Consider the following 15180-nt stretch of genomic DNA (forward strand, 5'->3'; position numbering starts at 1 on the left):
GATGAGCTACTCTTTCTTGGTAGGGTGATGGTTAAAGACAGAGTGGTTTACTGAGTTAAGTGGAGTAGATATTGTTTGTCGATTCCACGATGAGAGGTTTTCGAGCGACTTTGAGAGTTGCAGCTACTGTAATTTTAACTCTGTGGATTGGCATTGCTGCTTTGTATCATTTGTTAAAGCCGATTTCGAATGGATGTGTTATGACCTATATGTATCCTACATACATTCCGATTTTGTCAACTGAAGGAACTTCGTCGATGAAGTATGGGTTGTATTTGTATCATGAAGGTTGGAGAAAAATTGATTTTAAGGAGCATTTGAAGCAGCTTAATGGTGTACCGGTTCTTTTTATTCCCGGGAATGGTGGTAGCTACAAACAGGCAAGGTCTTCCTTATTCTTTATTACTTTTGATTGTTATTCTGTTGTTTATTTAATGTTCGTTTTATATGATCAGTTTTTTTTTGAATTAGAGGAGCATTTTTAGATTTACTCTAGCAATGCTAAACCATGCTTCTTTAAGTTCTCTTTTAGCTGGAGATTTGTTTCGCAAGGTGTTGCAAAAACTAATTCAAGTTGGAACTTATGTAGAGATTTTTTCTTTTGAGGGAATACGAATGGAAGAGTTGGGGAATAGATTTAGGGCATTGGAAGCAAGAACTCTGTGGTATGATGCAAGATTTATAGTTGTTGCATTAAGAGTTTTGAACATTTGCCTATTGAATATGGAAGAGTTGATGAATGGAAGCTCTGTACTCTGTTAAATGGGCTTAAGTGACCTGAGATGAAGACTTTTAGTAAGGGTCTAATCTTAGCATCAATTTTTTGTCTTTTGTATTTTTAAGATGTTGAAACCAGTGAATTTGGCTGAGTTGATGGCTTAGTTGGAGCTTTGCTTATTGTGGTAGCCAGTAAGGCAGAGGTAGTTATTTCAGTGTAGATTGGAAGAGGCTTATGTTTCAGTGTAGATTGGACGGTGGGTTTGCTTCATGATTTTAATCGGCCATTTTTAGTAATTGTTTGTGTTTTGATAATTTGTTAACAATCTGAATTTTATGAGTCCTGTTGGAATAAAGAATTTTTTTTTGCCAATAAAGTGATCCAGTCCATCAAATCCAGAATATGCATTACATATTTCATTATGCAATAATTTTTGAAAATTTTGGTAAACAATTTACAGCGAAGATAATATTATATATAATGTCATATCATATAGTGAGCCTCCACTTGAATTGTGTAGCTCTCTTCATAGAAAATTTAACAGCTTCATACTTATCTCAGGTTCGATCGTTAGCAGCCGAATCTGATAGGGCATATCAAGGAGGTTCACTTGAACATTCATTTTATCAAGAAGTGTTCCTGACTTCTGAGGAAGGCGGTGCAGATATGAACGCATCTGGCTTTCAATTACCCAATCAGTATTCTTGCAGACTGGACTGGTTTGCTGTGGATCTTGAAGGTGAACATTCTGCAATGGATGGTCAGATACTTGAAGAGCATGCAGAATATGTTGTGTATGCCATCCACAGGGTATCACTTAAACTTTTTTGATTGTGTTAATGTCCTCAGCACAAGTAAATATTTTTCTAATGTCAATCAAATTGAAATCTTTGATGTTCAGTATGGTGACTTTTGAGATCATGCTTTGTGTTATTATTAGTATTACACCAGGAACCTTTTTTTTTTCTTTTAGTTGACGGTTTAGAAGCTTTATCATAGAACTTGGAACTATTTCTAAATCTGGAATTATATTGGAATGTAGTTCAAAGTGCCTGCTTCATATTGGAAGGGGGTGGTATGAGGCTACACAATGAAGGTCCAAAAAGCCCTTTTCTTGTCTCAATTTGATGAAGCATCATCCTACAATTTTTGGATTGGCTTCTGTAATTCTATATTATTTTTATTATTACCTATAAGTACATGAATTGGAAAAAGTTGTCTGTTTTTATGCTTTTCCAGCATGGCCTCAAACCACTTTCCCATTTTTTTTAGCCCTTCAAATTTTATTTTTTCATAGCCTCAAACCAATTTTCCCTTGAGTTTAACTTTTGACTTTTGTCTTTGTAGTACAATCAACTTTGATAAGACCATACCTTATTGATACAATAATAACACCAAAATTTCCATCAAATGATGCTGCCTTTAAGTTCTCTCAGAATGATTTAAGCTTGAAGCGTTTCTCGTTTGCTAGAGTGTGGTTTCTTTTGTTTGTGACTTTTCATTTATGCCATTGATTAATGTCTGGGAATATTTGCAGATTTTGGATCAGTATAGAGAATCTCATGAAGCTCGAGAGAGAGAAGGTTCTGCGGCGTCTGGGAGTTTGCCTAAAAGTGTGATATTGGTTGGTCACTCTATGGGTGGTTTTATTGCTAGAGCTGCTATTATCCACCCACTTTTAAGGAAGTCAGCTGTCGAGACTGTACTCACGCTTTCAAGCCCACACCAGTAAGTTTATGGCTTCTTCAATGTCATTGGTTTTAAAATTTTTTATTGATTTATTGGCTTTCTTATGAGATTTGCCTGTTTTATCCAGATCCCCTCCTTTGGCATTGCAGCCATCCCTGGGTTACTATTTTGCTAGTGTAAATCATGAATGGAGAAAGGGATATGAGGTCCATACCACTTTGACAGGACATCATGTATCTGATCCTAGACTTTCTCATGTTGTTGTTGTTTCCATTTCTGGTGGTTATCATGACTATCAGGTATATTTGTGTTGTTGAGTCTTACTCTATTATAAATGGTATATGGTTGTTTTTCTTGAGAATGATTGCTCTATCAAATAATAAAAGCTGCTTTATATGTTCACCATTTACTAAATGAAGCTAGGTCACATGCAAAATATGTTAAGATTTGCCATGAATTGCATCTAATACTTGTTTTGATCAGTTTAAATGGTTATATCATTACCTTACTTTGATTTTCAATGGAATGTTTGCATGTGCTTGATTTGGATCTAGATGTTCATGCTTTTATTTTTGTTTTTGTTCTGCTTTTAGCTTTAAATGTCTTCCAACTTTTATTTTCCCTTTTTGTTCAGGTGCGGTCAGAGTTAGAATCCCTTGATGGTATTGTGCCTTCCACCCATGGCTTTATGATAACTAGTATGGGCATGAAAAATGTGTGGCTGTCAATGGAACATCAAGCTATTTTATGGTGTAATCAACTAGTCGTTCAAGTGAGTGAAACTTTCTTTTAGAATCAATATTTATTTCTACTGTGGACAGTTTTGAATATCTATCTTTTATGTAGGTCTCGCATACTCTCCTTAGTTTGATTGACTCCAGAACCGGCCAGCCTTTTCTTGACACTAGAAAAAGACTAGCAATATTTTCAAGGATGCTTCGTAGTGCAACACCCGAAAGTTTTAATTGGATGATGCAATCACACCAGTCAAATGCTCTTCCCATGAAGGATGTAAAAGATGCAGCTGGTATTATCTTTCAATAATACTATACTTACAAAGAAATCTTACAAAGATTTCTATACAAAGTGAGGTGGCAAAAAATGAATGGAAGAGTGAAACAAAAAGTCAAACTCATTAAATTCACTTTTCCATTCATATTTTGCCACATCACTTTGTATGAAGATCTTTGTAAATGTAGTATTACTCATTATCTTTCTCCACATTATCTTGATAGTTTTAAAACACTGTATTTTCCATTTTGTAAATTTCCAAAATATTTATGATTTCTTTTTTCTTTTTTTAATATTTCTGAAATATTTTGTTGGAAAAAAATTGATGGTGATTTTAGCTATTATGGTTTGTGAGCTTTTAAAAACTGTCAGTTTACAAAAATACAACTTCAGGGTTTACATGTTATTTCCTTGATATCGGCAGAAACTTACCTGGAGAGCACAATTGTTTGATCCTTTCTCCCAAACAGGGCCCAAGAATCCCAATTTAATGTAATACTCTTAGTTGAAAAACTATAGGAACTTGATTCCACCTCGACATCTAGGAAGGAGACTATTTATAGGCTGTCCTTATGAGTTTAAATGTTCATTCTTTTATCTTCTCAGATTTTAGCCAAGTAATATCTGCTTCATTTAAGTATAACCATGTGTCAAATTTCTAGACTTATGACATGGAAAACCTTTTGTTCTCTTGCACTGCATAGTGTATGCTGAAATGTGTTACAAGTTTTGTACCATTTTATATATAATTAAAAGTTGTCTAATTTGTGGAATACCACCTTGCAGATTCTCAAGTGCGTACTTTTTCTAGTTGTCCCAGCTCTGTGCATTGGAGTGATGATGGCCTTGAGAGGGATCTATACATTCAGACAACTACTGTGACTGTTTTGGCCATGGATGGGAGGAGGCGGTGGTTAGACATACAGAAATTGGTAAGCTGGGCAGAGTTTTTCATCTCTACTCCAGAAACAATTTTATTCTTTTTTTTCTGATCATTTTTCTGCGGTCAGATACTTAGCATGCTGACTGTTGAGAGTTTGTTTTAACAATTTGCCCTTATTTTCATGCCTCTTGCTACCTAGCAAGGTTTGAAAGTTGGTCTCAGGTCAGGAATTCTCCTTCGAAATGCCATGTCCAGTGGGTTTAAGCTTTTTTTGGGGTTAAGATTAGTTGTTTTGGAAGTGTAGATGATGAATACTGAATAAAAAGTTTATGAGGCTTAAAATTTAAGTAAGTTATAAACCCTTAATGGGGTGTGTAAGAAAAGAGTAGATATTAACTAGTTTAGTCGGTTGGACCTCTTAGGCATGTACAAGACGTCTTGGGATCAACTCCCTGTCATGCAAAGGTGTCTTTTTTTTGGGCAGGGGTAGGGGCTTGGTTTATATTTTTAAGTTTCAAAAAAGAAGGGAAAAAAATGAGAAGAAAAAGGATCGATTTCATGGCCAAGTTAATCTTTTTTCTGATAATATTAGTTCTTTTGCATTTTATTTTTTACTTTTGAAGACCAAAACACTATGGCTTACAGTTTTCCTTGTATGTGTAGAGTTCAAACGGAAAAAGTCACTTCATATTTGTGACAAACCTTGCTCCATGTTTTGGGGTTAGAATTCATCTATGGCCTGAAAAAGGGAAATCAACTTCGGACCTGTCTGCAAGTGAAAGGGCTCTAGAGGTGACATCAAAGATGGTTCACATTCCATCACGACAAGCACCGAGGCAGGTACTAGTTGTTGTACCTATGATGCTCTATTCTCAATTGGAATAAATTGTTTGTCTTGTATAAGTGAATAAATATTGTATTGAGATTTAAGATCATGTTGCAATCAGAGCTCTGTTATATGAATAGATCTTTCACTAATTTTGTTGAGACACATTCCTGAATACGCTGTTTCTTCATCAGACTGAACCTGGCAGTCAGACAGAGCAAGTGCCTCCATCTTCAATATTTCAGTTGGGTCCAGAGGATATGCGTGGTTTCAGATTTCTGACTATTTCTGTTGCACCTCGTCCGGTATTGTTTGGTCTTCATTCTCATGAGCATTTCCTTTTTCAAATTGACAACTTCATTTGCATCAGATTTTTTTTTTGTAAATTTTCTTCCTCTTTTATAATTGTATAAATGAATGTTTTGATTGTTCTCTTGCTGACTCTGATAGTAACATGTACGCCACATGATTTGTGGTGATTTGCTGGTCCTCAGACTTTTTCAGGTAGGCCTCCACCAGCAGCTTCCATGGCAGTTGGGCAGTTCTTTAATCCACAGGAAGGGGAAATTGAATTTTCTCCACAATCAATGCTTCTATCTACATATTCTCCTAAGGTTAATATTTCCATAAGCAGCTCACTTACTTTCGGGTTATAATTCTAGAAAATTAAACCTATAACTGCTTAGATTAGTTTTGCCTGTTCAGGTGACTTGGTTTTCATTATTCCAATGTTGTACAGGAAATGTTTCTGAAGGAGGATCATCCCCTCACTTTCAATCTGTCATTTGCTATTAGCTTAGGCCTTTTGCCTGCAACTTTGTCTTTGAGAACTGAAAGCTGTGGAATAAAGAAAGCTGCGCTTCCAGATGAGGAAACTGGACACATGGAAAACAGTAGTAAGGAATTAAATCTCGCTAACTGCCTTTTCTTGTTATTCATACAAAATCTATGTATAATCTTTCAATATCATTTCTTCTTATGTGCGTTTGACTATATGGACTATGATTGACTTCAGTGTAATATTTACAAGTTTCCATGCAATGCGGAAATGCTGTGTCTGAAATGGTTAATTATGCAGGCTGTTCTAGACTATACTCTTTATTTTGTTTATGAAGTATTTATGAATATTCATATGAAAGATCACAAATATTTGAGTGCAAGAGTAAGTGGTTCCAGTGCCCAAAGTGGGATACTTTTTTCTGAAAGTTAAATCATTTTCTGACTCTGGTAACTTGTGTTGTAGGCACCAGTTTTGGTGCAAATATTTTAATATTGTTTAGAAATATTTAGCGTAGTATTGGAGTCAGGTTGACCAAGTAGTCTTATGTTTGAATATCTCCATTGCAGTAATGAAATTATAATAAGTTGTGTCTATGTTTTTGTTGTGGAATTTTATGCACTTGCATTTCAAATGAGAGGATATGTTGGAGCTGACAGTTTCTATTGTTTTTCTTTTTTCTTTTTTTTTTTTTTTTTGGGTTGACTTCTTAGTGCCACCTTATAAACTTGAGAAATTTAACCCTCTGAATATTTTGTAAGGTTTAAGTTTCTCTGTGGTTCAAAGACATCTGTCGTTTGGTAGAGACTCTATGTTGATCACATCTTGTGGCTTTTGGTCACCAAGCAATTTCTTTATAATCATAATATTATTAGTTTTTTCCTTTAAATTTCTTTTTTCTACTGAGCCAGCTTCTCGGCATTTCAGGACTTTGCAAAATGCGTTGTTTCCCACCTGTAGCACTTGCCTGGGATCCCATGTCAGGTCTTCACATATTTCCAAACTTGTACAGTGAGACTATTGTTGTTGATTCTTCTCCAGCAATTTTGAGTTTCTCACAGAGATCTGAAAAGACCACTGTTCTACTGCTGGTATGAAGTTTTCCAAAGAAGTTTGTTTTCTTGTATTATATTATTTAAAAAATTACTTCCATTTTTATTAATTTAAGGTTTTCATTTCTGCATCCTTCTGCAGGTTGATCCACATTGCTCATATAAAACTAGCGTAGCCGTTTCTATCACTGCAGCTGCCAGCAGATTTTTGCTTTTATATAGCTCACAGGTGATTAAATTCAAGATTGCAGATATTCTTGTTTATTTGATGTTGGATATAAACTTTCGTCAGTTTTCTAAAATTTATCTTTGGTTTTACCATTAATTTTAATGTTCAGCTTGGGAATGTAATTTCTGGGAGACACTTGCAACTTATGACATGGAACTTCTCAACTTTCAGCATTAGTTCAAATATTGTCCTTTGTCCAACCAATTAGTATATGTAATGGGTCTTGATGGAACAATTAGTCTATTTCACTATAGTTGTCATTAGAAGTCATTTAAACTTAAATTTTGTGGTAAAAACTGCTCTTGTTGCTGTTCATGAATAATCTTCTAGTATACAGCATTGATGCAAGGAGAGGCGCCATGTACCATATACAAAAGAAAATTCACTACTATGAATTGGTTTGAAGCTTTTTTTGTGTGATTAATTAAGAAGAGCACACAAGGGCCCCTTGTACATGGGATAAGCTCCAAAATCGTAATTCAACTGCATGGATGAATGTTCTTGTTTTTCCATGAGTCTGTAGGGACACGTTTCAGTTTTGACCTTTTTTGGCATCCAAGTTTTGATGAAATATTAGTAAGTCTTTGCAGGAAAAGGGGGAAAAAAAAACTTGTATCCAATAAAAGACGAGTAATTGTTTCTGTGCTCTCTTATTTGTTAAATTCATCTTCTGTTTCCATTGCTGATATATGTCTTTTTGTTTTTTTTTTTTTTTTTTTTCGGAATAAGATGATATAATTAGTTTTGTTCATGATATAATTTTTATGTTGTCATGCTGCTGGACTTCTCTTTTGCAGATAGCTGGTTTGTCTGTTGCTGTTATATTTTTTGCTCTCATGCAGCAAGCATATGCGTGGGATCTTGATTTGCCTATCCCTTCTATGCTGTCAGCCGTAGAAACCAATTTACAAATGCCAATTCCATTTTTGCCTTTAGCTGTTCTACCCATTCTGGTTTCCTTGATTCTTTCCTTCCTAATGTCTCAACCCTTTCCTCCCATCATGAGCTTTGCCATTGTGTCAATGATTTGTTATTTATTAGCAAATGGGTTGATAGTTCTACTGGTATTGGCTTCACAGTTGTTCTTCTATGTGGCTGCCACTATACATGTATTCATTAAGACAAGGTTGGTTGGCTCTCTCCACTTTTCATGTGGTGTAACTCAGTATTCATATAATTTGTTTTTCAGTGGTTTACAGCTTGATACTTTTGGACAAAACTGGAAAAAGAAATAATCATAAGAAAAGTATAGGAGATTTATCCCATACATCATTGAATCTTCTTCTAACCACTTTTGGAAAGTTTTTGAAATGCCATTTGCTTAGTGATTGAGAAAATTTGTTATGATTTTCTTTGAGAAATTACGTACCATTTCTTGTGATTTGATGGATATTCTATCAACTTTTCATTTTTGAATTAATGAACTTGTTATTATTTTGTTTTACTTCAAATAATTTTTAGTTTCTCCTGAGATCTTGTTGGTGGGAATTGAATTCTATGTAACCTTTTTTGGAATATGAAATTAAACTGTTTTTCTTTTTCTCCTTGCCATTTTCTTTTTCTGCAATATATTAGTTGTTCATCCTTGTGTATGTGTGTTGAAGTTACTTGTTTATAAGCTGAACAGTTGGGGTTGAATATTTCAGGTGGCAAGCATGGGAAGGAAATTTTTGCTTTGGATTCCTTCTTTGGTTTGCCAATCTTTCCTCCAGTTTCTTTTCATTAAAGGTAAATTGACCTCTTTGGTATTTGCATGATTAGTAGCTCATGATGGGTTAATGGCTGCCCTTATTTTTACTTGCATTTATTCAATTTGAGGTTAAAAGTGTGGCTAGCTTCTATGCTTCGCTTTTTTCATTTTAATAAACAATCCAGTAGGCTACAACTGAAACTGATCCTTTTAATATGTTAGACTATTTCTTTAGAAGGGGTAGATACAAATATACCACAATTGGGTACAAACTCTGGTAGAGATGTAGTTAATATCACTTACTCTTGATTGGTGGTTGAAGACTTCTTTATTCCATTTTGATCTTTTTCCAATTTTCTTTCCTATTTCATGGATGGAGATTGATGTTTGCACTCATAAACGTTTTTCTGGTTCTCTGAAAAAGCAGATGGTAAGGGTTCTAAGAGTCCATCCGTTAATTGTTACAACACTGGCTGCAATTACTTTGGTGTGCATTGTTCATCCAGCTTTGGGTCTATTCGTACTTCTCATGTCTCATGCTTTGTGTTGCCATAATTCACTGTGCAGGTATATTTTTAGTTTTAAGTCTCTTCCTTTACCATCATCTTTGTGTTCAATGCAAGAATTAATTATCGAATTAAATCTTTGGACTATGTTCATAGTGAATTTGATTCTTTTGTGGGCTTCTTGGGTCTGTAATACTTCAACCCATTATTTTTTACATGTACTTAATGTTCAAAAGGCACTTGTTTATAATTGGAGTGTAAGCATCAAACTGGTGTGGAATTTGAACTATTTATTGCGTCTAGCTGCCAACTCTTTGATTAACCAGGAGTTATCAAAAAAAATTATTCAATAAAACATTGTATTATCATGAACTATATCAAAAGCTTTATGATTAAATGCCATCAACCTTCTCGGTTGTGGGTAAGGTTATCCTAAGAGTTATTTTGTGTTTCTGTTACAGTTCTTTGACAGCTTCCTTCCGTAGCCATGTTTGGAAAACGGAACTATTTGATTACAACAGTGATGGCAATGGTCGGTCTAAGCAATTTGCATCAACACAGGATGGAAGATTCAACCATAATCTTCCATCAGAAGAGATTAACTCCAATAGTCCAAATTCAACAAAAAGTTTTAGTGACACACAACTAGAGATTTTCCATCACCGGCATGGCTTGGTGATCCTGCATCTTCTTGCAACCCTCATGTTTGTACCCTCATTGATGGCTTGGTTGCAGGTATGGATTATCCCAAAGCACCATGTTCGTAGACATAAATTAACTGGTGGAATTCATTTTATAGAAGGAGCACATGCTTTAGGAGCACTAAATAATTAAACATTGATTTTTTATCCATTTCTAATTTTCTTTTCACGTTGAATGAATCGATGTATGAGTTGAGGGAAGATATGCTTGGGTCTGGGCATCATATAGCATATGTTGAATTTGAAAGATATGTATGTATATGCATGCATGTATGTGTACGTGTGTGTATTGAATGCATGTATGATATTGAAGCTGTGGACTTGAACTTGTATTGACGTGCCTTATAACTTCTAAATAAACATATGCTCGTGCACTTATATGAGAGTTCTTCTTTGATTACAGAGAATATGGATTGGGCATAGCTTTCCGTGGTTCTTGGATTCAGTCCTTTGCATCGGTGTAATTTTTCATGGTGTTATCATCTCGAAGCCCGATTTCAATTCCTTAGTTACCTTCCCAAGCATCTTGGGTCAGGAACTGAGGCTGAATGTTGTGTACGCTGTTGCTGGATACTATTCCTTTCTCTCTGGACTGGCATTGGCGCCGTATAGGGTTTTTTATGCTATGGCTGTCATAGGGTTCATTTCAATCGCTTGTAAAATCATAAAAGGAAGAAATGGTTTCGGCAACCGGAAACATTCTCACCGACACTGAGTTAACTTATTCTTTAATCTATGTACACTTGAGTCTGAGAGTAGCCAGATCATGAGAAGGTTGTGCAATTAATTTGGTAGTTTGATGATCTGTGTAACATTAATTTGCGTCTTCCCCACCAGAATTTCACACGGGAACAATATGAGAGTGTTTACAATTACTGCAACTTATGACATGGAACTTCTCAACTTTCAGCATTAGTTCAAATATTGTCCTTTGTCCAACCAATTAGTATATGTAATGGGTCTTGATGGAACAATTAGTCTATTTCACTATAGTTGTCATTAGAAGTCATTTAAACTTAAATTTTGTGGTAAAAACTGCTCTTGTTGCTGTTCATGAATAATCTTCTAGTATACAGCATTGATGCAAGGAGAGGCGCCATGTACCATATACAAAAGAAAATTCACTACTGTGAATTGGTTTGAAGCTTTTTTTGTGTGATTAATTAAGAAGAGCACACAAGGGCCCCTTGTACATGGGATAAGCTCCAAAATCGTAATTCAACTGCATGGATGAATGTTCTTGTTTTTCCATGAGTCTGTAGGGACACGTTTCAGTTTTGACCTTTTTTGGCATCCAAGTTTTGATGAAATATTAGTAAGTCTTTGCAGGAAAAGGGGGAAAAAAAAACTTGTATCCAATAAAAGACGAGTAATTGTTTCTGTGCTCTCTTATTTGTTAAATTCATCTTCTGTTTCCATTGCTGATATATGTCTTTTTGTTTTTTTTTTTTTTTTTTTTCGGAATAAGATGATATAATTAGTTTTGTTCATGATATAATTTTTATGTTGTCATGCTGCTGGACTTCTCTTTTGCAGATAGCTGGTTTGTCTGTTGCTGTTATATTTTTTGCTCTCATGCAGCAAGCATATGCGTGGGATCTTGATTTGCCTATCCCTTCTATGCTGTCAGCCGTAGAAACCAATTTACAAATGCCAATTCCATTTTTGCCTTTAGCTGTTCTACCCATTCTGGTTTCCTTGATTCTTTCCTTCCTAATGTCTCAACCCTTTCCTCCCATCATGAGCTTTGCCATTGTGTCAATGATTTGTTATTTATTAGCAAATGGGTTGATAGTTCTACTGGTATTGGCTTCACAGTTGTTCTTCTATGTGGCTGCCACTATACATGTATTCATTAAGACAAGGTTGGTTGGCTCTCTCCACTTTTCATGTGGTGTAACTCAGTATTCATATAATTTGTTTTTCAGTGGTTTACAGCTTGATACTTTTGGACAAAACTGGAAAAAGAAATAATCATAAGAAAAGTATAGGAGATTTATCCCATACATCATTGAATCTTCTTCTAACCACTTTTGGAAAGTTTTTGAAATGCCATTTGCTTAGTGATTGAGAAAATTTGTTATGATTTTCTTTGAGAAATTACGTACCATTTCTTGTGATTTGATGGATATTCTATCAACTTTTCATTTTTGAATTAATGAACTTGTTATTATTTTGTTTTACTTCAAATAATTTTTAGTTTCTCCTGAGATCTTGTTGGTGGGAATTGAATTCTATGTAACCTTTTTTGGAATATGAAATTAAACTGTTTTTCTTTTTCTCCTTGCCATTTTCTTTTTCTGCAATATATTAGTTGTTCATCCTTGTGTACGTGTGTTGAAGTTACTTGTTTATAAGCTGAACAGTTGGGGTTGAATATTTCAGGTGGCAAGCATGGGAAGGAAATTTTTGCTTTGGATTCCTTCTTTGGTTTGCCAATCTTTCCTCCAGTTTCTTTTCATTAAAGGTCAGTTGACCTCTTTGGTATTTGCATGATTAGTAGCTCATGATGGGTTAATGGCTGTCCTTATGTTTACTTGCATTTATTCAATTTGAGGTTAAAAGTGTGGCTAGCTTTTATGCTTTGCTGTTTTCATTTTAATAAACAATCCAGTAGGCTACAACTGAAACTGATCCTTTTAATATGTTTGACTATTTCTTTAGAAGGGGTAGATACAAATATACCACAATTGGGTACAAACTCTGGTAGAGATGTAGTTAATATCACTTACTATTGATTGGTGGTTGAAGACTTCTTTATTCCATTTTGATCTTTTTCCACTTTTCTTTCCTATTTCATGGATGGAGATTGATGTTTTCACTCATAAACGTTTTTCTGGTTCTCTGAAAAAACAGATGGTAAGGGTTCTAAGAGTCCATCCGTTAATTGTTACAACACTGGCTGCAATTACTTTGGTGTGCATTGTTCATCCAGCTTTGGGTCTATTCGTACTTCTCATGTCTCATGCTTTGTGTTGCCATAATTCACTGTGCAGGTATATTTTTAGTTTTAAGTCTCTTCCTTTACCATCATCTTTGTGTTCTATGCAAGAATTAATTATCGAATTAAATCTTTGGACTATGTTCATAGTGAATTTGATTCTTTTGTGGGCTGCTTGGGTCTGTAATACTTCAACCCATTATTTTTTGCATGTACTTAATGTTCAAAAGGCACTTGTTTATAATTGGAGTGTAAGCATCAAACTGGTGTGGAATTTGAACTATTTATTGCGTCTAGCTGCCAACTCTTTGATTAACCAGGAGTTATCAAAAAAAATTATTCAATAAAACATTGTATTATCATGAACTATATCAAAAGCTTTATGATTAAATGCCATCAACCTTCTCGGTTGTGGGTAAGGTTATCCTAAGAGTTATTTTGTGTTTCTGTTACAGTTCTTTGACAGCTTCCTTCCGTAGCCATGTTTGGAAAACGGAACTATTTGATTACAACAGTGATGGCAATGGTCGGTCTAAGCAATTTGCATCAACACAGGATGGAAGATTCAACCATAATCTTCCATCAGAAGAGATTAACTCCAATAGTCCAAATTCAACAAAAAGTTTTAGTGACACACAACTAGAGATTTTCCATCACCGGCATGGCTTGGTGATCCTGCATCTTCTTGCAACCCTCATGTTTGTACCCTCATTGATGGCTTGGTTGCAGGTATGGATTATCCCAAAGCACCATGTTCGTAGACATAAATTAACTGGTGGAATTCATTTTATAGAAGGAGCACATGCTTTAGGAGCACTAAATAATTAAACATTGATTTTTTATCCATTTCTAATTTTCTTTTCACGTTGAATGAATCGATGTATGAGTTGAGGGAAGATATGCTTGGGTCTGGGCATCATATAGCATATGTTGAATTTGAAAGATATGTATGTATATGCATGCATGTATGTGTACGTGTGTGTATTGAATGCATGTATGATATTGAAGCTGTGGACTTGAACTTGTATTGACGTGCCTTATAACTTCTAAATAAACATATGCTCGTGCACTTATATGAGAGTTCTTCTTTGATTACAGAGAATATGGATTGGGCATAGCTTTCCGTGGTTCTTGGATTCAGTCCTTTGCATCGGTGTAATTTTTCATGGTGTTATCATCTCGAAGCCCGATTTCAATTCCTTAGTTACCTTCCCAAGCATCTTGGGTCAGGAACTGAGGCTGAATGTTGTGTACGCTGTTGCTGGATACTATTCCTTTCTCTCTGGACTGGCATTGGCGCCGTATAGGGTTTTTTATGCTATGGCTGTCATAGGGTTCATTTCAATCGCTTGTAAAATCATAAAAGGAAGAAATGGTTTCGGCAACCGGAAACATTCTCACCGACACTGAGTTAACTTATTCTTTAATCTATGTACACTTGAGTCTGAGAGTAGCCAGATCATGAGAAGGTTGTGCAATTAATTTGGTAGTTTGATGATCTGTGTAACATTAATTTGCGTCTTCCCCACCAGAATTTCACACGGGAACAATATGAGAGTGTTTACAATTACAGTAATACTATATTTACCGACCCAAATACCGATTTTTATATACCGACTCACTACCCAACAACCCAAATCTCAAAATTTAACTCAGAGTCAGTATATCAAATCAGTCGCTGGGTCGGTAAGCCTAGCATTACTGTTACAATTACAGGTGAAAGACGTAACTCTGAAAACAGAAAGGAAGGGGAAAAGAAAAATTGGTTGAGTGCGATTTGTAATTAGTGGCTGAGCCTTTTTGTGAACATGGCTCTCCCTGTATTTCACCTTACTAGATGTTTATGAATTTTGTTGTACAATCAAAGAGGTTCATTTTTCATTTTTGCAGCATTACAGATCAGTTTGTTAAACTTTGATGATGAAATAACAGCTTAATCTTTCAAAGTAATTAATGGACAAATACGTTCAGGGGCGGAATATAAAATGTACGACAGTCTTTGAATGAATATTTTACAGTTTGGTTTGTTGCAGACGTTTTATCAAATCTCATGTCTAATTGGCTTTTCGGAAGCAAAATGGACCACATTGCTCAAATAAACCATCCAAAGTAAAATAATAATCAAATAATGCAGGCTTGCTTTTTTCCTAGGCTTA

The 15180-nt window shown here is 35.1% G+C and overlaps 2 protein-coding genes across 4 annotated transcripts; both read left to right on the top strand.

The window, feature by feature from the left end:
- Positions 1–64: 64 nt before the first annotated feature.
- LOC116141947 lies at positions 65–10951 on the top strand. Of its 3 annotated transcripts, none has more exons than XM_031427419.1 (18): positions 65–380; positions 1280–1528; positions 2256–2446; positions 2535–2706; positions 3042–3179; positions 3254–3434; positions 4205–4350; positions 4965–5141; positions 5322–5432; positions 5622–5741; positions 5867–6023; positions 6833–6996; positions 7100–7186; positions 7984–8312; positions 8833–8914; positions 9304–9443; positions 9844–10117; positions 10487–10951. In XM_031427419.1, exons 1-18 carry the CDS (start codon positions 90–92, stop codon positions 10796–10798), a joined length of 3321 nt encoding a protein of 1106 aa, XP_031283279.1. In that variant the 5' UTR covers positions 65–89; the 3' UTR covers positions 10799–10951. The 3 variants fall into 3 exon arrangements, with proteins under 3 accessions (XP_031283279.1, XP_031283280.1, XP_031283281.1); XM_031427420.1 differs by having other exon boundaries at positions 279–385; XM_031427421.1 differs by lacking the exon at positions 65–380 and adding an exon at positions 744–795.
- Positions 10952–11586: 635 nt separating this feature from the next.
- On the top strand, positions 11587–14966 carry LOC116141941. Its single transcript, XM_031427414.1, has 5 exons — positions 11587–11948; positions 12469–12550; positions 12940–13079; positions 13480–13753; positions 14123–14966. Exons 1-5 carry the CDS (start codon positions 11587–11589, stop codon positions 14432–14434), a joined length of 1170 nt encoding a protein of 389 aa, XP_031283274.1. The 3' UTR covers positions 14435–14966.
- Positions 14967–15180: the final 214 nt, after the last annotated feature.

This window comes from Pistacia vera, unplaced genomic scaffold (assembly GCF_008641045.1).
Source record: "Pistacia vera cultivar Batoury unplaced genomic scaffold, PisVer_v2 Contig401, whole genome shotgun sequence".
Classification (NCBI taxonomy): Eukaryota; Viridiplantae; Streptophyta; class Magnoliopsida; order Sapindales; family Anacardiaceae; genus Pistacia; species Pistacia vera.

What these genes read in the sequence shown, in the direction of transcription:
- LOC116141947 (XM_031427419.1), top strand. Translation starts at nt 90, where the DNA reads ATGAGAGGTTTTCGAGCGACTTTGAGAGTTGCAGCTACTGTAATTTTA. An exon ending in ATGGTGGTAGCTACAAACAG is followed by an intron (nt 381 to 1,279) that starts GCAAGGTCTTCC and finishes TACTTATCTCAG; the next exon opens with GTTCGATCGTTAGCAGCCGA. An exon ending in GGTTAGACATACAGAAATTG is followed by an intron (nt 4,351 to 4,964) that starts GTAAGCTGGGCA and finishes TTGTATGTGTAG; the next exon opens with AGTTCAAACGGAAAAAGTCA.
- LOC116141941 (XM_031427414.1), top strand. Translation starts at nt 11,587, where the DNA reads ATGTTGTCATGCTGCTGGACTTCTCTTTTGCAGATAGCTGGTTTGTCT. An exon ending in CATGTATTCATTAAGACAAG is followed by an intron (nt 11,949 to 12,468) that starts GTTGGTTGGCTC and finishes TGAATATTTCAG; the next exon opens with GTGGCAAGCATGGGAAGGAA. An exon ending in CCAGTTTCTTTTCATTAAAG is followed by an intron (nt 12,551 to 12,939) that starts GTCAGTTGACCT and finishes CTGAAAAAACAG; the next exon opens with ATGGTAAGGGTTCTAAGAGT.